Genomic DNA, 21835 nt, shown 5'->3' on the forward strand with positions numbered 1-21835 from the left:
ATTGCTAATTATTAGAGAAATGCAACTCAAAACTAGAGTAAGGTATCACCTCACACCGGTCAGAATGGTCATCATTAAAAAAAGTCTACAAATAATAAATGCTGGAGAGGGTGTGGAGAAAAGGGAACCCTTCTATACTGTTGGTGGGAATGTATCTTGCGGCAGCCACTATGGAAAACAGTATGGAGGTTCCTTAAAATACTAAAAATAGAGTTGCCATGTGATCCAGCATTCACACTCCTGAGCATATATCCAGAGAAAACTCTAATTCCAAAAGATACATGTACCGCAATGTTCATTGCAACACTATTTACAATAGCCAAGACATGGAAGCAACCTGCAGATAAATGGATAAAGAAGATGTGGGATATGGGGCTTCCCTAGCGGCGCAGTGATTGAGAATCTGCCTGTCAATGCAGGGGACACAGGTTCAAGCCCTGGTCCGGGAAGATCCCACATGCTGCGGAGCAACTAAGCCCATGCGCCACAACTACTGAGCCTGCGTGCGCGCCTAGAGCCAGTACTCTGCAACAAGAGAAGCCACCGCAATGAGAAGGAGCCCACGCACCATAGCGAAGAGTAGCCCTGCTCGCCACAACTAGGGAAAGGCCGCATGCAGCAACGAAGAGCCAACGCAGCCAAAAATAAATTAATTAATTAAAAAAAAAAAGATGTGGGATATATACATATATATGTATATATATATATATCTCAGAAAGAGAAAGACAAATATCATATGATATCACTTAGGTATCTAAAATGTGATACAAATGAAATTATTTACAAAACAGAAACAGATACAAAAGAACTTACTTACAAAACAGAAAACAAACTTATGGTTAACAGAGGAGAAAGTGGGTGGGGGAGGGATAAATTAGGAGTTTGGGATTAGCAGACACAAACCACTATAAATAAAATAAACAACAAGGTCCTACTGTATAGCACAGGGAACTAACTATATTCAATATCCTGTAATAAACTATAATGGAAAAGAATACAAAAAAGAATATATATATATGTAACTGAATCACTTTGCTGTTTACCAGAAACTAACACAACACTGTAAATCAATTGTACTTCAAAAGAAAATAAAAATAAATAAATAATCAAGAAAATAGAGTTCTAGAGACCTCACTAGATTTAATCATTGTACTTTCAATAATAAATTCCTTTTTACTTTCCTTTGGCTTCTGGTAGAACTCCCAGCTGCGCTAAGGCACACGAGAGGAGGGGAGCAGGGTGTCTGGCAGATGGTAACCAGGAGGGGGTGAGGAAGAGGGGATGGCGAATGGCAGCAGGAATCCTGGTGAGGACACCAAGGGGAGCTGGGAAGATGGCATGGATGTTAAAGGGCAGCAGCTCCCCTTCAGCTCCCAGGGAGTCCCCTTCTAGAGTCCTATTCAGCTACAGTCTGGAGGGCTCAGTGTTCTGTCACCCCACCCATGACCACCCTTTACATTTCCCACAGGCCAAGATGCAGCCCATGACAAAAAGGAGCCAGTGGAGTACTTAGTGTGGGGATTTGATGCGGGTACTGACACCTTGACCACCTTTCTCTGGTAGGAACCGAAAGGAACTTCCCGCTGGCCTGTGGTTCCCTGAGGTCATTTCATTCTCTCCAGGGTCCTTGTTTCCTCCCCACAGTCTCTCACACTCTTGAGCTTCTGAGGAAGGGAGTGAGGTTTTGCCACCGAGAAGGAAAGTGGGGATGGAGTGGGGGAGTCCAGGGTCTCTGATGAAAGAGGGGAGGGGTGGCTGGGCCTTCCAGTTGAGGCTTCTTTGCTACTTGCCTCTCTTCCTCTTGTTTTGCCTTCCCAGACCATATGCCTGCATCTGCACCTGTTACTGCACCTGCAACTCTGAATCCACCTTTTCCTGGGTCAGGGTGCTGTGCTAGGTGGTCACCCAGCCTAGGGCCCTGTAGAACCCGGGCCTCCCATGTGAGTGGGATCTGGGCCTGTTCCTGCAACCAGCTCAGTGGTGCACCTGCAACTGAATGTCCCTCGTGGGGATGAGGGGTGCAGAGGACCAGAACCAACCTTACCGGAGGACGCTGGGCCACAGACTGGTTTGTCAAGGTAGCTGACAACATGTGTGTGGCTTTGCCCAGCCCGTGCAGGCTGCTGGCCCACCGCCGCCCGCCCGCCCCCGCGCCGGTCCCTCTACCAGGTCAAATGCTTTCAGCTGCACACAAGGAACAGCGGGACTGCCTATATGCTGAACCACGAGACGTTGCAGCTCTTGGCGGCTGCGCCGGCCTCAGGCTGCTGTGTCCTTGCAGTCCTGTGCATGACACGGGGGTGGGCAAATGTCTGCCTCAGCTGAACATGGAGTTTGTGACACCAGGGACATCTGTGATTGGGAGACCTTCCATCCCTTCCCTCCCTGCCAGGAGAGGGACCCCTACAATAAAGCTCTACTTCTGGTACCAGGTGCTCAAAGTGGGTAGGCTGGCCTGGGGCAGTCCTCCAGGACTGATGCTGGAGCCCCTACCAGGTGCCCTCTGAACAGATATTGTTCAGATTACAAATAAACAGATGCCACCAAGGTAACCTGCCCAAGATCACCTAACTATGAAGTGGAGGTACTGGTGTCAAAATCAGATCTGACTCCAAAGTTCCTGCTCTTAACCAAAGCTACTCTATCTTCTCACCCCTCCAGCAGCCCCCCTCCCCTGTCCTCTTCTCTAAGCTCCACACCCCAACTCCTTCCCAAAACAGGAGTCATCTTGGGAGTCAGTGACTTCTCTGCTCCCTGGGTCCCCACTGTTGCCCTGACCTGCCCATCTCCTTCCACTACATGAACCTGGAACTGTTGTACATGATGGAGCATCTGACCTACTGCCCCCGCGCCCTTGGATACTGCCCTGACACCAGCCCCAGCAGGAGGCACCCTCCCTGGCCCTCTCCCACCTCCAATTCCCCACCTTGACCAAGGCCATTCCCTGACCCAACTCTTCAAGAACAGACCAGCAGCTCACCCCCTAGACAAAATCACTTCCTCTTTAATTGCTGTTGAAGAAGATTCACACCACCTGCCTTGGAGGAGATGAGGGGCGGGTATTCCCCCCCTGCCCCCGCCCCTCTCCTCTCCCCAGTTACCTGGTCCTTTGCAAAATATTTTAGCCAGGAAAAAAAAAAAATACCGGAAACCACTGACACAGACGGCCCAAGGGCTGGGTTGACTGAGGGAGGCGGGGCTGGGCCAGGTAAATTCACCCCAGCACCCCCTTTCCGGAGATGAGGCAGGGGGCCTGGAGACCCTCCCAGCCACCTCACATTCTCTTAACCCTGGCTGGGAGGGATCCTGGGGTTGAGGGCTGGGTCTGGAGCTGCTCCAGTGGAAGGGAGGGGCTGGACAGGAAGAACAGTGGGGGAGGGGTCCCATTGTAGGGGTGCCGCCTACCCCAGATCACCACGGGCGCTGCACAGTCACAGGTACGCAGTCACGGTCACAGACACTCACAACCCGAGAGCACCCCACCCCACCCCACCCTCTGCCCACCCTTGGCTTCCCCTACCCTGAAACGCCCTCCCCAAGCCCTGCCCGCCCCCGCCCCCTTGTTGGGGAACAAAGCAATAAATTACAAGGCCCCTCCCAAGTCCCCCTTAGCCCGCTCCTGCTCCATCCCTTCTCCCTCCCGAGATGGTAGTGAGGAGGGACCCAGGCTTTAGGCTCCCCCGACCCTCTAGCTTCCATCCATGGGTGGATGTGGGGGGAACGTCCTGATTTCCACTCCTCATGGTCCCTTTCACGGAAAGGGTTGGGGACCCCCTACCCCCATGGGCAGCAGGGGTCCTGCCCCTCGCTGCCCTTCCCCCTTCACTGGGCAGTGAGATTAGCATAGAAAGGGTAGGGTCCCCCTTATTGGCCTCAAGTCCCAGGGCTAGCCCTCCCACTTACTAACACCTCCCTGTGGCGTGACGTCGCCCCAGGAGCCAGCCTGGGTAAGTGCTCGCGCGCCGTGGGACTGTCGAGCACAGGCAGGACTGGGTCTTTTCCCCCACCCCTAGGGGGCGCGAGCGGGCACATCCAAACGGCCAGGAGCAGGGACCGCGACGGGGGCGTCCCCTGCCAACACCCAGAGGGTAGACCCAGAGCAATCCGAGGGTGCAAACAGTGGAGAGGGGGCGTGTCAAGATGGGGTCTCCATGCCTCGTTGGGGAGAGGGAGGTGAGTTTGTGTCTTCTGGGAGGCGTGGGGGCTGTGCCCTCTTGGGGGGGGGTAAGAAGTGCTCCCATGGGACGGGGTGCGGATTGGAGAGGTGAGTGGGTGCATCTGTCCAGCGGTCCACCCAGTGTGGTCGTGCCCGGCCCGTGGTGGGGTAGGGGATGTCTCTCCGGCGGCGCAACTATACCAGCGCGACGGGGGCGTCGGCTCGGCCCACGCTGGCGGCGCTGCTCCGGCGACGGGGGCTGGGCGTGGCGGTAATGCTGGGGGTGGTGGCCGCGCTGGGGGTGGTGGCTGTGCTGCCGCCCTCACCCGGGCAGCCGTGCTGGAGGAGGATGTCGGCGCACAGCTGGCTGCCAGCCTGGCGGGCGTAGAACAGCGCCGTGCGGCCCTGCGCGTCGCGGGCGGACACGTCGGCGCCGTACTAAGGGGCGGAGACGGCCGCGTTACGGAGCGTCCCCGGGGCCAATCCCCGCCCGCCGGCTCCCCGGGATCGCTGGGCCCACTTCCAGGGTCCCTTTGGGGCCCTCGGGCTCTCCCGCGCCTGGCTGTTTGCCAGACGGAGCCCTCAGAGACCCCTTTACCATCTCCCCGCTCACGTACCCATAGCAGCAGTTGCGTGATGACGACGTGGGCGAGTTCGGCCGCCAGGTGAAGTGGAGAGCGAAGCTGCGGGTCCTCTGGGCTGGTGTCGAGCGGCCCGTGTCGCGCATGGGCCAGAAGCAGGAGAACGGCGGCCACGTCCTGGGCCTGCACCGCGGCCCACAGCTGGCAGCCCAGCGGCTCCTCGGAAGTGCCCAGCGGCGCCAGGAACAGCAGCTGCTCGTACTTGGCGCGAATCCATGACTCACGCTCCTCCCTGCAGGACCAGGGATCAACGGGAAGGGCTCTAGGGACCCCGCGCCCAGGACCTCTGCTCCCTACCCAGGGGACCCTCTCGGGAGCCGCACACCCTAAGTCTCCCCTACCCCTCTCCTGCACGCGTACCGCGAAGAGTCCCGCGTGGGTTTGGCACGGCCCCGCGTGTCACTCTCCCACACGCGATTGGCCATGTCGTTGCCAATGGCTGTCAGCACCAGGGTCAGCTCCCGCGGCCAGTCGTCCAAGTCGAGCGAGCGAACGCGGGACAGGTGTGTGCCCAGGTTCCGGTGAATGCCAGAACACTCGATGCAGATGAGAGCGCCCAAGTTCAAGCTGGCCCACGTGGGGTCTGGGGACGGAATGCAGGGGTCAGCTCCTGGCCGAGCAGCACGGGAACCCCAGCATTCATCAATTCCAGCGAACCACACTCCCTCCCACGTCCCTCCACTGCTCCCTTGCGCTCACTGGGGGCCCCGCAGTCCACGCAGATAGAGTTCCCCTTGGCATTCCGGATCGCCTGGATGGCCACGGCTTCGCTTTGGCTATCTGTGCGCAGCTGCAGGAAGGGTTGGGGTTAGTACTGACTCTCCCTCTGAGCCCTTATCCGGACTCCTCAGACACTCACCTCTGCTCTCCGCCCGACCCCCGACCCATTACCTTGACCTTGCTGCTCTCACAGCATTGCAGACTGGCTAGAATCTGACTTTCGATGGCCTGAACCCAGGCGTCCCGCTCCTCAAAACTGGCTGCCTCAAAGTGCCACGTCTGACCAGTGCTGGACACGATCAGGAACTCGAAGTTTTCCTCTGGGTGGGGGGATGGGATGGGGTCATGAGGGACAGAATTCCAACAGGAGCTGCCTTCCCCAAACCCTCTTCCTCCCTGATATCCATCCCAAGCCCCTGGGAGTGGGGCAGAGTCACTGGGGAAGCAGAGGGTGGGGGAGAGCAGGAAGCCCGAGCACATGCAGGGGAAGGCAGGAGCACCCCCGCCCCTCTGCACCCCAGCTGAGCGCCCCACCCAGCTCCCCGCTTGTTACCTGCTTTATAAATATTTCTTAAACTACCAAAGGATTTTAGTTTCCACATTTTGCGCTTGGCTGGTTTCCCGAAGCGAAGGAGATAGAGACAGAATGAAGAGCAGAAGAGAGAAAGAGACGAAGAAAGAAGAAAAAGAGGCAGATGGAGAGATGGAGAGAGAGATAGTGACAGACAGTTCCAGAGACAAAGCAGGACAGACAGATGGGGAGAGAAAGCAGAACTAAAGTCAGTGGCCCCGGAGCAGAGTAGAGCGGAAGCCAAGAGCCATGAGAGTAGGCAGATCTGGAACCCGGGTCTGAGCACCCGGCAGAGAGCAGGGGCGGTGGGGACTGGTTATCATGACCGGTGAGGAACCGGGTCTCTGGGAGGGGAAGGGATGGCCAGCATCTGAGTGAACACGGGGAAAGGGGACAGGAGTTCACAGGCCTGGGGTGAGGGGTCCCTGGGGTTCAGGGGGAGTCTCAAGGATCTGGGGGGAGTCGCTAGGGGCAGGAATGGGAATCATTGTAGTCAAAGGCTGTTGGGGGAGCTTGGCAATCACAGGATGTTATTGAGAACAGGAGCTGGGTGGTCAGAGCCCAGGAGCTGAGGAGTCGTGGGGGACATAGAGGTCAGGGGCTGAGTCCCTGGGGGTTGTGGGGCCTTCTGGGCGCAGGGGCTGGGGTGACAAGCAGAGTTGAGGGCAGCAACAGGAATGAGAGGGTCATTAGGAGGGGGGGCAGGAGCTGCAGACATGGGGGGTCACTGAGAACGGGCTGGGGACTATTGGGGTAAAAGGCATTGGCTGGGGAATGGGAGGAAGGACAGGGGCTGAGGGGCATCCATCCATTTTTCACTAAATAATGTGCAGAGTGGTAATCATAGTCAAGCACTCAGCTCAGGCACTTTTCCTCCTCCTGCAGGAGTGAGGTCAGGGATCTGGAGTTTAGGGGTGAGGGTGCAGGGTGGGAGTAGAACTGTCCGCCAGGGCCTCACCTTCAGCCTGCCCAGCCGAGCCTTCAGTTTTAGACGGTGTTGTCAACTTTTTCCTCCTCTGCTTCTTCACCATGGGAGAAGGAGGGGGTTCCCGACTCAGGGGGCTCAGGTCTCCAGATGGGGTACAGTCTTAGGGAGGGGGACACAGCTGCCTCAGCTGCCCCCTCCATAGATTTCCTGATTTCTCCATAGCCTGTCTCCCCTGAACTAGATTTGGCATTTTAGGGTCCCCCTCCTCACCAACCCTCTCTAGGAGGTCCCCCTTGGTCATTCCTGGGGAGGAGGGCAGATGAGTGGTTTAGAGTCAGACCTGTACTCAGATCCTGGCTCTGCCACTTACTGGCCTTGACACCTTGAGCAAGTCACTTAATCTTCTGAGCCTCAGTTTCTTCATCCCTAAAATGGGGATAATAATCTTGACCCGACAAAGTTGTTGTGAGGACCATTTGTTACGATGTTACTCGCTATTTTTAAAAAATACGTATTTCCAAACATTCCAAATATTGATGGCTGGCTATGTGCTGCACAACGTCCTCAGTATAAGCCTCAAAGCAACTGTCTGAGGTAGAAACTATTATCTCCCTCTTACAGATGAGGAAACTGAGGTGTGGAGAGGTCAAGTAACTTGCCCAAGTGGCAAGCCAGGATTCAAGTTCAAGTTCAGGCAGCTTAGCTCTAGAAGCCAGTTGTGTTAGCCATTATGCTAAACATGCCTGGGCACCCAGTTGATGCTCAAGGTGTCCACTCACGCATTCAGCCTCCAAGCTCCCACCCCAATTTCACTTCCCACTGCATCCCATCTGGATCTGGAAGACAGTGCAAGGAGGGTGAGTCCTCACTGACCAGTGCTGAGCGCTCGGGCCAAATTCCGGTCTGGCTTCAGCAGGTGCTTAGATGTCTGGTCTGGTGGTGGCTGCAGGGAACTGGGGCTGGGGCTCGGGCTTGGGGTAGGAGTGGTGGCTTCTGTCAGAAGGGGAAGAAGATAAATCCTCAGTGAGCTACTCAGTCTCTGGGCCCCACTCCTTACATGGTCCCTCTTCATCACCCACCTTCCCGCTTAACCAATCCCACTCCCTTCTTCCCTACTACCCCTCCTTTTCCTAGCCCTGGCCCCTCTCCTGCCCCTTTGTCATCAGCCCCACTCACCAGGGCCTTCCCCCATCTGGACAGTGCTCATGTCCTTCACCAGCCCATTGATGCTGGCTGAGGGGCCAAAAGCAGAGATGGCCCGTGGCGGCCGCTTGCCGGGGACTTTGACTGTTGTTCGTAGCAAGTCCATCTCCTTGCCATGGGTACTGTGGATGTAATCCTGCAGCAGTATAGGGGTTGAGAGTATAGGGAAGGTTGGGGTCCTCAGTGGTGCTGGGAAGCAGCCAATAATATCGGCTAGAGAAGGGCTGGAGAGGGGGCTCTAGGAGCGGACTGGGTTGGGATGAGCTCTAGGGGATGAGCTCAACAGACCGGGCCCAGCACTGTCTCCTCCAGAAAGCATCCCCGAATGGCAGGCCAGGTGGAGGTCCTTCCTCCATTTTCTCCCACTGGACTGCAAGTCCTAGGGAGATGTATTCACATTTCCATCTCCTGCATGGGCATATGGTAGGTGCCTAACAGATGTTTGCTAAACTGAAAAGAATAGGACTAGTGCTTCCGAGAACCGATGTTGGTGTTTGTCAGAGGCACAGACTAGGAGACCTAGAAGTGCATCCAAGGCCAGCCGGTGTGGCCCAGCCAGTCTCTAGCACTTACATTAATGCTGGGATGGTAGAGTAGGAAGCCATTACTGGACAGGGTCACATATTTCTTCTTCCATTCTTTGTTCAAGGAGTTGCCACTTCGCTTTAGTAGGAAGCTCTGGAGAACGGAAAGAGGCATATGGGAGAAAACCAGTTAAGAGCACCTACCCCCAGCCTGCCCCCGGTCCCTGGGCCACCCACCTGTTTGATGGGGATGGCTCGCCCACTCCCCGTTGTCTCTCCCCGACTGTCCAAGCTCCGCTTCTCAGAGTCACTGCCCCGACGATTCTGGAATGGTTACTGGCATCAGTTAGAGGGTGGATAGAGGGATATGCTGACGGAAGGACAGGGAAGACAGATGAAGAAGGGCCCAACAGAGAGGTCTAGGGATGAGGGAAGATGGGCAGGTAACAGAGGACAGGATGATAGGAGGTTACAATGTCCAATACCGCAAAAAGGCTGGTCCTGCGCTTGGCTGCCCGGTGCAGGGACCCTGGGGTGCTTAATCCAGCCACGGCAGCTGCCTCAGCTCGGAGCTCCCGGTGACCAACATTGGGTGAGGATGGGAGGGAAGAAGAGTAATCGCTAGTGTGGCCCCCGTTACTAGCCTGCAGGCAGATGGAGGGGTCAGAACAGTTGAGATGCCCCCCCCACCAAGCTACAGTTACATCTAGTTCTGAGGAATTTGAGATATTCCTTCATCTCATCACCATTTATTTGTATTATCATTAATAATAAAACTCCTCACTAGCACTGCCACAGTGCTTTAGATTTTGCAGAGGCTGACTTCACAAGTATCATGCCATACAACGTTCCTGACAACCTTGGGACGTTTAGGTGAGTTGCTCAAGGACGCTGCAAAGGGTGTTTCAAGCCCGGTTGATTTCCAGTCCAACGCACTTTCTACAAATGGTATCACTGCCATTTCCATCTGCCCCCCGCAACCTCCTTGGGTTCTCTGTACCTGTCCTTGGATCACCAGCCCTTCCTCTGATTCCTACCGGCCCCTCTGTGGACCCTGAAACCCCAACTCACCTGCCCAGCTACAGGAGTGGAAGCAGCTGAGTGGCTTGGGGAGCTGGGCAGGGACTTGCAGGCAGCCAGAAGCTGTTGCTGTTTGCGCAAGGTCACCACCTTCTGGGCCACTGAGGGGAGGGGGAGGAGGAGGAATGAGCGGGGCAGACACCCAAGACCACCCTTCGTTGCCCAGCTTTGAGAACTCCCCAGGAGATAACATAGGTCCCAACTTCCTTGTCACTGTGGCCTTCATGCCACCTGTAGCCTAGCCAGCTCCTCCTGTCCAGAAGGACCTGTGGCTATGAAGCAAACCTTCTCTGACCTCCCTGGTCCCTCCTCCCTCCTATGCAGGTTAATTTCCTGTCACTCACAGAGAGAGGCCTGGATGTGTGACCTCCAAGAATATCCTAGTCCCCAGCTCCCTGATTCCCACATATGTGGGGATCGCCACACTCACCCTCTTGGAAGACCCGGTCCACGTTGAGCCCATAGGTCGCACAAGTCTCATAGTAGCTGCAGCGCTTCATGTCGGCACACAGAGCCCTGGCACGAGCATCGCCCACAACCCGAGGGGAGGAAGCACTGATCCGGTCTAAGGGGACAAGAAAGGGGGAGGACTGGATGAGGGGGGCCCATCCCCACTCTGCTGCTTTCCTTTCTCTTGGGCTCTAGTCCTAGACTGGGACCACTAGGACAGGGTATGAGAGAATATCCCTCCTATGACCCAGGGCGATGGGAGCATATAAGCCTTTTGTGAATGCCGAGCCCAGCTCACATGCCCCGCTGCAGCATGAGTAGGGTGGGTTAGCCCTGTGTGAGTGTCTTCAAAGAATACTCCAGAGGTGAACGGAACGTCCTGATAAGGTCTGAAATGGCCGAGACTCATGAGTGACAGTCACCCAGCCTTGCAAATTCAATGAACCCTGAGCTGAGTGGGAGGACACCTGGCATATGAACCAGGAAGAGGTTGAATGTCCACGGATAACAGGTGGACTGTTCATCTGCAGCAAGAAAGCAGGAGGCAAGCGACAGGTGGAAGCAGCCACCTGCAAGATAGGCATCCAGATAGAAAGTCCTGCCGGCTTCATACAGGTGGGTACCGGAGAAGCTTTTCCTGGCTCGGCTGGAAAAGATGGCCTGGTGGCCCTCTCTGTGTTCTCTCCATCATTTCATTTGTGTCTTCTCTTTGTTTTTAGATAAGTTCCTTTGAAAAGTGTCAGCCTGACCCAGCTGTAGCAAGGGGAAGATGCAGAAGGCTTTCTAGCCACACTAGGGCCTGAGGTTTTCACTGTATTTACCATGGTGGTGGCATCAGGAAATGGCAGCGTGAGAAACACAAGGTAGGTGACATCTCAGAGGAATGAGGACTGCCACTGTAGCTGTCCCTTCCATCCTGGAGAGTCCTCTTTTCTCTCTCAGACCTTGGTAAGTTTATGCTTGCTTTAATGACTCTCTTATTTGGGAGATCAGGCTCCTTCCAGAGGGTTACTGAAGTTATTTGGAGACGAGGCTCCTTCCAGAGGGTTACTGTAGTCCAAGTAGCCGTGTCCACACATTACCAAGCTCTCACCTATGTTGGGTGATACCCAGTAGGAACTCCCCTGAAAGCAGCACTTCCCCAGCCCCTCCTTACCTTGTGTCCCCACCAATGCCAGGGCCAGGCCTCCTCGTCCCTCCCCCCGAAGGGAGCTCAGCTGCCCATGAAGACGGCTCACGGCCTGGAAACTGTTCTCATCCTCCAGGCTGAAGACGAAGATCACAGCATCTGCCCAGCCTGAGAACTTGCGGAGCGTGAGGGAGCAAACGGATGGTCAGACAGGTCCACTCCTCTGGATGCTATTCCCAAGGAGACCTGGGAAACCAGAGCCCTCTCCTTTGGCTAGTGCTGACCCCAGCCCACCTGCCTACCCCATCATCTCATCCCTCACCTTGGTATCAGGTGCCCCAGCTTCCTCTCGGATCAACACCAGATGAGTCTGTCCATCCACTAACATTTCTTTCTTGTGCTGCTCACCTGTCCAGAAGAGTTGGATGTGGTAGGAGGTCAGAGGTCACAGTCACCAAACCTCCCCATTCTCCGTGTACTTTAGCTATTCTGGCCTCATTCTTCCCTCTGGTCTCCATACCTGCATAGTCATTGATCACACTGCCTGGATCCCTGACCCCAATCCTTAGCTTACTATGGCTCCTGAGAACTCACTCTCTGTCTTCTCCAGCACCTGGTATGAACCGGTCAGGAATCGGTGGATGAGCGATGACTTCCCACTCCTGGCATCACCCAGCACACCCTGAGGACAAGGTTGTAGAACAGAGATTTCAGGAATTAAGAGGAAGGAGGATAATTGAGTCTGAACACTCCAGAGAACTCAAAGGGACTGGCAGTGTTAAATCATCCAAGCAGGGTCCTACAGGGCCTGGCTGACAGTCAGTCAGGAGACAGCATTTGGGAGGATCAGGCCATGCATGTATAAGAAATGATCTCAAGCTGGAAGTGTACAACAAGCTGAAGAATGTCAACAACTCAGTACCTTTTTTTTTTTTTTTTTTTGGTGTTGTGTTGTTTAGGAAACATACTAGATGCATGTCTGGTGGGGGGCATGTCACACCTCTGGGCACTAGTTGGAAAATTTTACCCAATTCTAGGCAACAGAACATGAAGGGCTAGAGGGGAGATGTCAGAAATAAGAAGCCTGGAAGAGGACCATGGACAAGCAGGAAGAAGGGAGACTATAGAAGAAAAGGTTGTGCGGATGTATCAAGTCCTAGGAAGGTGCCATGAAGGTAGAATCTCAGGAGAACTGGAAAACTATTCCCCATCCTCACAGAGAGGGAAGGGAAGAGGTGAAGAAGAGAGAGTTGAGAGTTTAGTGGCGGGCGGGGTTGGGGGGGGAGGTCAATCTTCATACAGACAAGGGGACTGGGTTACCTACCAGGCGCAGTTCAGGAATGGAGCGGCTCAAAGTCCATTCCTGGCTATTGACCACAGCTTCTGTAACGGAAAAGTTGTAAGAGGGGATGCTCCAGGCCAAGGAGGGCTCCCAAACCTCAGCTAGCCCTCCTCCTTTTGTAGCTGCCCAGCCTGGACTGGAGAGCTCTGTGGAAAGGCTAGGTTTGAGAGTGGTCCCCAGTCCTCCCATCCTAGCCACTCTCCCCACAGCTGTTGCTGCCGCTCAGTGGTTGCTTAGCAACGGAGCCAGCAAGACAAAAATACTTCGGTTGGCATCTCCCTTTAAGCACATCCCCAAACGTAGGTCCCTGCTCCAGACCGAGGGACCAAGGCTCTGACCGTGGCGGGTTCTTCCCTCGGGAAGGAGAAAAGGTGTCCTCTCCACCGGCCTGACAGATTCTCAGGGCAGATCTCAGGAAGAGGGGCTGGGACATAGAAGGGAGTGGGTCGTCCTCAATCTCCATTTCACAGGACAGAAACTGAGGTGAGGATATCCTTCCCCCTTTTCAAGGTCAACGGCACGGTGGCCCTGACCCCTCCCCACAGCCCAAGAAATGGAGCTTGGATTTTTTCTATACCTCCCTCTCCCATACCCTTCCCACAAGCACCCTCCAAGAGAACGGTGGGGAAGGGCTCCACTCCCTGGCCGAGAGAAGCCACAGGCCTGGGGAGGGATGGGGGGCACGGGGGAGGGAAGGATGCTCCTTCCGCCCGCCGGGTCCAGCCCCCGCGCCTGACACTAGCCGGACGTTCCCGGGGCGCCGCAGCTGCGGCGGGAACTCTGGGATCCGGAGCCATCTGCTCCCACCCGCACCAGAGCCAAACCCCGGGGGCCGCCCGCGCTCTCGGACCCGCCTCCTCTCCCGGGAGTGTGAGCTGAACCAAGACGCCCTCGCCTCTCTCTTCTAGAAAATAAATAAATAAAGACACCCCCCTCCCCGCAAAAAGACACTACTTTCTCCGCACCCTCTCCCAAGTCTCCAGGGGTAAGAATTGCCTTTGCAGCAGTTCCACCCCCCTGAGTCACTCCTGGTCGGTCCCCTGCGGGTTTCAATGCTGCTAGGGGGCCGGGGTGGGCGGTGGGGGAAGTGAGGCTTCCTATCAGCCCCTCTCCCTTCACATTCAAGTATTCAGCATGTTCCAGCCCCCACGTACTCCCGTACTGCCCAATCGGCCTTCACTGCCTGGAAAGAAACCCACTGCCTCCCTGCTGCCTCACTAGCCTGCTCTCAGCCCAGGAAAAGACCTGTCCCTGGCGAGGAGCTGCCTGCAAGGTCACGCTCATGCCACCTACCCCAAGTGCTCAGGAGAAACTGAGGCTTCCTCATCCCTTTCACCTTCAGTGTTCCTCTGGGTAAGGCAAAGCCCAGTTTCCATCTCCCAGAGTCCAGCTGAGGCTGGAAGTGGGGTCTGGGGCTTCTCTGGGAGCAATTTCCTACAGCCACGCTGACCAAGGGCATTATTTTCCCAGAAAGCTCTGAGGCTTTCTGAGTCCCTCTGAAATCAAGTCTTCTCTCATGTCTCGCAATGCCTACTCACCCCTCTCCAGGACCTCTCATCCTTTGCCCCAGTCCTTGGCAGAGAATTGAGCCTGGTTCATCCACCCACCCAAGAAAGAAGCTTCTCTAAGTCAGTCCTGCACACCGCTCCCCCACCCCAAGCTGAGCATTTCAGGTGCCCTCCCCTCGCTGTTCTCAGGCCCTGGTCCTACTCACTAGGGGAAGCGCGGAGCTCTGCACCCAGCAGCTCCCTAGACCCGCTGCCAGAAGACAGGACCGGGGGTCCGGGAGGAGGTCCGGAGCCAGGAGGGCCCCCTGTGCTCTTGGTAAAGATGCCGCTGATAAACTTGAGCATCTTGCGATCTCGAGTGGATGCTCGGCCCCCCTCCCGGCCCCGTTTCAGCCCGGGAGCTGGAGGCTCCAGAGTGATTGGAGGTGCAGGCCCAGTGGGCAGCGCGGAGGCGGCGGTGACAGCAGCGGCTGGAGCCAGGGTTGCTGGGACGGTTAGTGGAGGAGGAGAGCCAGCAGGCGGTCCCGGGTGCAAGTCACTGTTGTCCAAGGTCTTACTCTTGCCTTTCCGAGGGGACAACTTCCCGCGGGCTCCGGGCCCAGCCCCGACCCCACCTGCGGTCGTGGCTGCCGCTCCCCCTCCCCCGGCGGCGGCGGCGGCGGTGACAGCAGCAGCAGCGGCAGAAGCTCCAGTCCCGGTGCTGCTCTTTGACCCCTTGACCCTGGGCTTGCCCTCGCTTTCGGGCCATGACAGGCGGCTACCGGTGCCCTTGCCCCCGCCGGCTTTGGCGCCACTGGTGGTCACGGTCTTGCAAGGCTTGGGAGCCGGCGGAGGAGGCGCCACCTTGAGCCTCCGGCTGCCGGTGCCAGGGTGCGGGGAGGAAGAACCGGGGACGCCGCCGCCCGCCCGGCCTTCGGGTTCCGGACCTCCCCAGCTCGGGCTGCTGAGCAGGGGGCGCCGGGAGGAGGTGGGGGCGCCCCCGGGCTTAGGGTCGGGACTCAACCCCCCGGAGAGTGGGGGCCCGGGAGGGGCGGCCCAGAGGGAGAGGCGGCGGCCGGGAGCCGGGGAGACGGGGCGGGCCGGACTGGCCGGAGCCGGGGACAGGGCGGGGGGCTCGGTGCCCCCGGCGCCCGCGCTGCTCGTGCTGATCCACAGCGCATCCTGCCGGTGGAAGAGACGCTCGTGCCGCTTCTTGCCCGGCTCCTCCGCGCCTCGGGGGCTACCAGGATCCCTGGTCTCGGTACCTCTGGTCCCCGGGGCACCAGCTGCGGCCGCAGACGGAGAAGGCGGCGGCGGAGGCACCGACTCGAGCTTGACCAGGGTCAGCGAGATGAGGTAGGTCGTTGTCCGGCGCTGAAGCGCGCCCGCGCCCCGGCTCATGGGGCCCCGAGACCCCCGAGCTGGGGAGGGGAGGGGACTCCCCCGGACTGCCTCAGGGGGGCCCGGCCATGGGGCCGCCCTGCTCGCTGCCCCCAGCCCCCGGACCCCGCTGAGCCCCCGGCCCGGCTCCGCTGTCGCCGCCGCCGCCGCCGCCTCCGCTTGCGCCCCCCTCCCATCACACGGGGCGCCCCCTCCCCATGCTCCCCGCCCTGCCCCCCCACCCCTTTGGAGCCCCGGGACCTTGGTGCTGCTCCAGGGAGGCGCGCCGGACCCCGCACCCCGGCCTGGGTGGCGGCGCTGAGATGGGCGGGGGAGGGCGGGGAGGACTGTAGAGGGGCAAAGAGGGGAGAGGGAGGAAAAGGGGGCAGAAAAGAGGAACCCGAGGCTAGGGAGAAGAACCGGTGCGGGGGAGGCGGCGGGGATGGGGACTCAAGGGGCAGAGGCCGCGGATGGGGGGTCGGAGAGGGGGTCTTAAGGAGGGTGGGAAGCTAATGGGGCTGGTCGTGCGGGGGATTCGCAGGGGCGCGGGGAGGATGCTGGGGATGGAGATACAGGCGCCGGCGGGGGAGGAAGGAGGGAAGCCGGAGGGGGTGGGCACCCACGGGTCTGGGGTCTAGGAGAGGAGGGGCGTGAGATCCGGGCGCAGGGTCTGGGGGGCTCGCCGGGGCTCGGCTTGGTCCGGATGCGCGCTGTGTCCGGGCGCTCCCCTCACAGTGAGGAGGAGGCGGCCCCCGGCCCCCCTCCCCACTCTATCTCCCCCCGCACCTTCTCTCCCCCAGCACGGCTGTCTGCGAAGGCGGTGCAAAATCCAGGACTGGATTTCCCTCCCAAATCCTGGGCTGGATTTCCTGGAACTTGGACTCACCTACTCCAACACTCCAGCACCCTCCCTTAGCACACCCCGGTCAGGGAGCGCTACTGTTGGGTATGACATTTAGGCGCGAGAGTAAAGATCGGTGTATGGGTGGACAATCCTCGGAGAAAACGGAGCAAATGCGGGTTCACTGCCAACTCTGGGGAAGCTGATGTGGGAAAGTGGGGAGCCCTGAAATCCCTTTCCCAGGACCCCTTGTTTCCCCCAGGTACTTGCACGAGTCCCCTTCCCCATGACCCAGCCCCCTCGCCCACCCCCACCCTCCATACGCGGTGCATTGACTGGGCCGTACTTGAGCCTAACTGTCCCAAAGTGAACTTGGAAAGTGTTCCCTGGGGATGGGGACAAACATGGAACTTAGCAGGGTGGGTGGAAGGAGGGGGTGCCTCAGGAGGGGAAAGATCTGAGGAGTCGAGGAACACAGGCCGAAAAGTGAGTCAAAAGACTCGAGCTCGGGGTGGAAGGAGAAGGAATAAGTCTACAGACTGACACCACCCCCCATACCAAAATTCATCCGGTCTCCATAGCAACCGTAGCTCCAAGAGTGCCTCCGAAACAGCGGGGATAAGCAGAGAGGAGGATCGGTGTGCGTGGTGGGCGGGGGCGCCCGCCAGGGGATTCGGGGTTAATGGAGGCGCCACCTTCACACCTGGCTACCCACGTGTGGGGTATTTAGCGCCCCGAATATAAAGACCGCCCTCAGTTGAGGCAGAGGGTACAGGCCTCTTCTGGGTTTCCATTCAATCTCCTGAGGTTTTCGGGGTGGGGCTTTTTTAGAAGGTTAAAGAGGAGACAGACAGCAAGAATGGAAAACGTCTGCTCTGTGTCCTCCACCCCTTTAGGGACCTTGGAGTTGAAGGCTTACTGTCCTCCAGCCCAGGGAGAAGGTTGAAGTGGGTAGGCCGATGGGGGACAGAGGCTGAGACCAGCAGTTGTGGGGTGGGCGTCGAGGGAGGCCTCCTCTCAGCCTTGGAGACCCCTCCCTGGGACTCGGGGAGTCTCAGCGCTCCCCTAATTTGGCGTCCCACCCTCCTGACGCAGCGGAGACTATAATAAGTGCTGCCGTGGGCGGCTCTCGGAGGCTGGAGCCAGCGGCATGCTCGGCCTGGTAGGGGGTAAGGTAGGGGGGCAGTACCAGGATGCTGGGTGCCCTTTCCCTCCGCGGACCTGTCCCGAGGTCAGCACCGCCCCCCAGAGCCCCCCTCCCACCGCAGCATCAGGATGACACCATCCCCAGAACAGAAGACCCTTCAGCAGCCTTTTCTGAAAGAGAAGGTGAAGATTTGCTGATTCTGGCTTAATTCTCCTTCCTTCCTTTGGTGGCCTCAGTTTTCCTTTAAGTTCAATGGGAACAGAATACTGACTCTTAGAGTGGAACAAAAATCACTTATGAAGAGTGGTCTTCTCAAAGAGTTCAGCCTCCACCCCTCCTCACTCCCTCCTCTCCAGAGCTAAACTGAGTTCCTCTACCTGACTAAACCTCTTTCCTCCCCCACCCTTTTCTTTTCCTACTGGGGTGGAGCTTGGAGTTCCTCCCTAGGAGGCCCCATGGGGCCACTCCCCCCTAGGTCTGCCTTTCCAACAGCTGTAGGGAAGGTATCAGCTATAGTTCTTGGCAAATGGTGGGGGACAGGAGGTGAGAGGGGCACTACTGGAAGAAAGGAAATGGGAAGGAAATCAGACTGTTCCCTTAGGAACCTGAACCAAACTCGTTCTTCCCCAAGTTATGCTCTGACGGCCTCTACTATCAGAGGGGTCTGGCAGGAGGTATCCTTGATGGAAAGAACAGTATCTTGCCCATCCCCCCACCCCAACCCCCAGGTAAGCAGCTAAGAATGGAGAGGCTGGAAGAGACCAGGATATGATGGAGGATGTGCTTCTCCCAGACACCTTTCATGAGCAAAGCAGCCGGCTTTTATTGGCTCTCTGCAGCTTCGGGGCAAATTAGATGACACCAGACCAGAGGTGACCTCCAGTTCCACCAGTTCCTTAGTGGTGGGGCCTTGTGGATAGAGAGAAGCTGTTCCTGCCAGGGCCCCACCACAGGATTGAAGGCTGGGGTGGGCAGGAGGATGTGGCGGATGGTGTTGCCATAGCAGCACTTCCTCCCTGTGTTGTCATCACTTGCTCTAATGGCACTAAGGACGAAGGGCGGAAGGTGTGGGGGGGGGCAGACAGGAACGTGAGCACGGGGAGGAGAGGGGACCGAGGAGAGTCCTGGGAACTTCTTTGCACTTCGGCTGTGCAGAGCATGCTATGTGAGCGTTAGTGTATGTCTGGGAGCCTGAGATACTCTGCGTGGTGTATTTCAATCTGTTGTGGTGTGTGTGTGCGTGTGTGTGTGCGTGTGTGTGTGTGTGTGTGTGTGTGTGTGTTCTCTCTACAGCTGGAGAACAAGAGGTCACTGATCCTTCATGGGTCCTGGGAATGACCACATTATCCAGTCCCAGAACCTCCTGCCCCAAACTGCTTCCTGCGACGGACTCCCCAGGCAGGGTCCAAGTCTACCATGGGTCTGTCACGGCCTGTCTTCCCCATGCTCACCCACTTCTCCATTGTCAAGTTCAGCTCAGCAGTGACCTGTATTTTGATCCCCTGGGAGAAGGATCAGAGTTGGGGAAAGAGGAAGAATGATACCTCCCATGTCTTTTTCCATTCTTTCCAAATATATTCTTCCCCCAGAGTCCCAGCTCCATCTTGGGGACTAGAAAGTGGCTGATTGGGAAGTGCTGTATGATCCAGCAAGCCCTTATATGCCCCTGCTGGTCCCCAATACACCCAAGATGGGAGCTAATCCTTCTCTTACCTCGTATGCGGTCCACTGAGGTCTGAATGCTGTCCCGAAGTTCAGGGTCGCTCACCCTCTCTGCCAGCTTCCTGAGGCAGCTTAGAGCCTGCCTGGTCACCTCATGTCGTCTGACTTCTGCTCTCACTGCAGCTACAGCCAACTGCCTCTGGGCATTCATGTTGCCCAGATCTGTCTTGCTGGGCTAAAAGCAACCTCTGGCCCTGAAGCCCATGGCCCCACAGCCTCCAAACCCCAGAAGGCCTCTTCTGCTGCGCCCCAGAACTCCCCTCCCCTGCCTGCCCTTCCGTCTGTCGACTTCACTTCCTGACTGGTGAGTTTCAAACCCACAGCCTGGGTCGGCACTACCTCCTACACCACCCACCCCCTCTAGCGTTGGCCTATCAGCTCTGCCAGCTGGTCCCTGCTACGATTCCCCAGCCAGGTGGATGGAGAGACCTTAACAAGCATCCCAGGGCATCCTGCGGGAGGTGGCTAATTAAGATGGGTGTTGGTGCTGGGAGAATGTGGCACACCAGGTCCCAGGTGTAATCCCAAACTCTTGATGACCTACAGGTTTGTATTAAGTCTCAAACTCTTACAGGAATCCATACACACCCGGTCTGCCACCTTTAATGCCCTGCATTCCAGCTTACAGTTGTACTCCCCACCTACTCCGCACATCCAAAGAGTTCAAATACTTACCTCTTGCAATGTAACCCTTCCTTAGTCGGCTTCCCCACTGCAACCACCTCCTGCTTTAAAGGGCCAAGTAGGTACAGGGAGAACAGGTTATGGAGGACAGTAACCTATAATCAGACAAAACCACAAGGCTCCATGTTCAATTAGTTTCATAATAATTAACTCATCTATAACACTTAATAGTTTACAACACACTTTCACACATATAGACTTCACGACAGGCCCAAGGGGTAGGATTTTTATCCCTATTCTGCAGAAAAGGAAACTGAAGCTCAGAGAGGCCAGTAAGAGGTGACACAAGGATACCGATCTAGGTCTTCTGATTATAGTCCTGATACCCTTTTCACTACACCAGCCAACTAAGATGCTTGCCAACAAGTTCCCCTTATCCCCAATACCACTGTCTTGCCCTTGATTTAGGACCTGAGAGAGAAGAGGGTGGATGAGGAATTGAAGGACAGAATGAAGATGCAGGGGTGGGTGAGGGGGGAAATAGTGGATAGTTTGATGTAATCATTTTGTTTCAGAGCTCAAACCTTTCTGGCCCTGCCAAATGCCTCTTCTCCTGCGTATCTAACTGATACTAATTCGTGAAGGATAGCGGATTTTAATATATTAATGTGTAGCTGGAGAGGAGAATTAGGGTTAGGATTACCCACGGGCAACTGTAAAATAGCCCGAACAGTAATAACTAACAATGAGTGTTTACTATGTGCCGGGTACTGTTCTAAGCATTCTATATACATATATTAACTCATTCAATTTTCACAACAACCCAAGAGGTAGGTGTATTGTTACTTATCCCCATTTTACAGATGAGGAAACGGGCACAGGCCAAAGCTTAAGTAACTGGCCAAGGTTACACAGCTAGTAAGTGGCAAAGTTGGAACCCATGCAGTCTGACTCTAGCGGTAAGATGATGCCACTTACGCAGTCATAGAATCTAAGTACGCACAAATGTAAATCATTCTGTGGGTTTGAAGGGAGGTTTTTCATTTGTGTTCCTACTATGACTGCCTCTTTCTCTTGGGGGAAAGAGGAACTATGCCCTTTCCCATCCCCACGAAGAAGGCCGTGTGTCAAAGCACTTATTTAATAATAAACAAATATTGATCAACCACTATGGCCGCGCCTAGTGAAAATGTGGACTCCTCCTTCCCCTCATATTTATGCATATTCCAGACCCCTCCCTTTGTCTTTTTTTTTTTTTTTTTACGCGCCCAGGATCAGGCATGTACTCTGAAGACTCCAGCACACTCATGTCTGTACCTGTGGCTTTGTCACATACAGGAATGCGCTGGCCCGAGGCTGCTGTTTTTCATATTGAATGTCTAGCATGTTCACACATCCCGTTAGGAGGGGATATGGAACAGACTATGTGTACCAGTGGACGCACTTGCAAACATGTATTTGCTAGGTGTCGCTGTGCCCAACCCGGGGCCTCTGTAGCCGGGGTAAATAGCTCAATATTTTGCTTCTCTGGGTGTTCCAGCGTGTGACGCAATAGCAGCGAACGAGGGCGTCATCATGAAGTCACTGCAGGAGAAGGGGAAAGGGGCGGGAGGGCACTCCCTTGAGGGGAGGAGCCCTTTCACCCGGCCCTCGAAGCGGCACCTTCTCTCTCTTCACCGGCACCTTCTCTTTCTTCACCGGAGTTTCTCTAGAGCCTCCTCCCTCGGATAAGACCTCTTCCAGCTGCCACCACAGAAAGCTCTGTTTTCAATCCGGGGTTTTGAAGTTTAGGCTCTGGTCACTTTGAGAATCTCTGGAAGCCCTGCCCCCAGTTTTAAGTTTCATCCAATAAAGAACCTAAAGGAGGGGCCGGCAGGCGGTTCAGTGACG

At 56.4% G+C, this 21835-nt stretch overlaps 1 protein-coding gene across 4 annotated transcripts; it reads right to left on the reverse strand.

The window, feature by feature from the left end:
* Positions 1-3540: 3540 nt before the first annotated feature.
* AGAP2 (ArfGAP with GTPase domain, ankyrin repeat and PH domain 2) lies at positions 3541-21767 on the reverse strand. 4 transcript variants are annotated; one of them, XM_067697143.1, is made up of 20 exons: positions 21263-21767; positions 19997-20100; positions 12727-12785; positions 11997-12084; positions 11725-11810; positions 11430-11577; positions 10254-10388; positions 9815-9924; positions 9229-9387; positions 8981-9067; positions 8793-8897; positions 8193-8355; positions 7890-8009; positions 7047-7175; positions 6071-6130; positions 5689-5837; positions 5497-5587; positions 5158-5380; positions 4774-5029; positions 3541-4594 (listed from the first exon to the last, which is right to left on the reverse strand). In XM_067697143.1, the coding sequence occupies exons 5-20, from the start codon at positions 11788-11790 to the stop codon at positions 4352-4354; spliced, it is 2244 nt and encodes a 747-aa protein (XP_067553244.1). In that variant the 5' UTR covers positions 11791-11810; positions 11997-12084; positions 12727-12785; positions 19997-20100; positions 21263-21767; the 3' UTR covers positions 3541-4351. The 4 variants fall into 4 exon arrangements, with proteins under 4 accessions (XP_067553244.1, XP_067553242.1, XP_067553245.1 ...); XM_067697141.1 differs by lacking the exons at positions 19997-20100; positions 21263-21767 and adding an exon at positions 14459-16377; XM_067697144.1 differs by lacking the exons at positions 6071-6130; positions 19997-20100; positions 21263-21767 and adding an exon at positions 19313-19487.
* Between the last annotated feature and the right edge of the window lie 68 nt (positions 21768-21835).

This window comes from Pseudorca crassidens, chromosome 11 (genome assembly GCF_039906515.1).
Source record: "Pseudorca crassidens isolate mPseCra1 chromosome 11, mPseCra1.hap1, whole genome shotgun sequence".
NCBI classification, from domain to species: domain Eukaryota; kingdom Metazoa; phylum Chordata; class Mammalia; order Artiodactyla; family Delphinidae; genus Pseudorca; species Pseudorca crassidens.

Coding starts and splice junctions, on each gene's coding strand:
- AGAP2 (XM_067697141.1), bottom strand. CDS start 15,632: ATGAGCCGGGGCGCGGGCGCGCTTCAGCGCCGGACAACGACCTACCTC. Junction 8,010..8,192: donor CCAGATGGGGGAAGGCCCTG/GTGAGTGGGGCT, acceptor CCCTTCTGACAG/AAGCCACCACTCCTACCCCA. Junction 5,588..5,688: donor GTGAGAGCAGCAAGGTCAAG/GTAATGGGTCGG, acceptor CCCTTCCTGCAG/CTGCGCACAGATAGCCAAAG.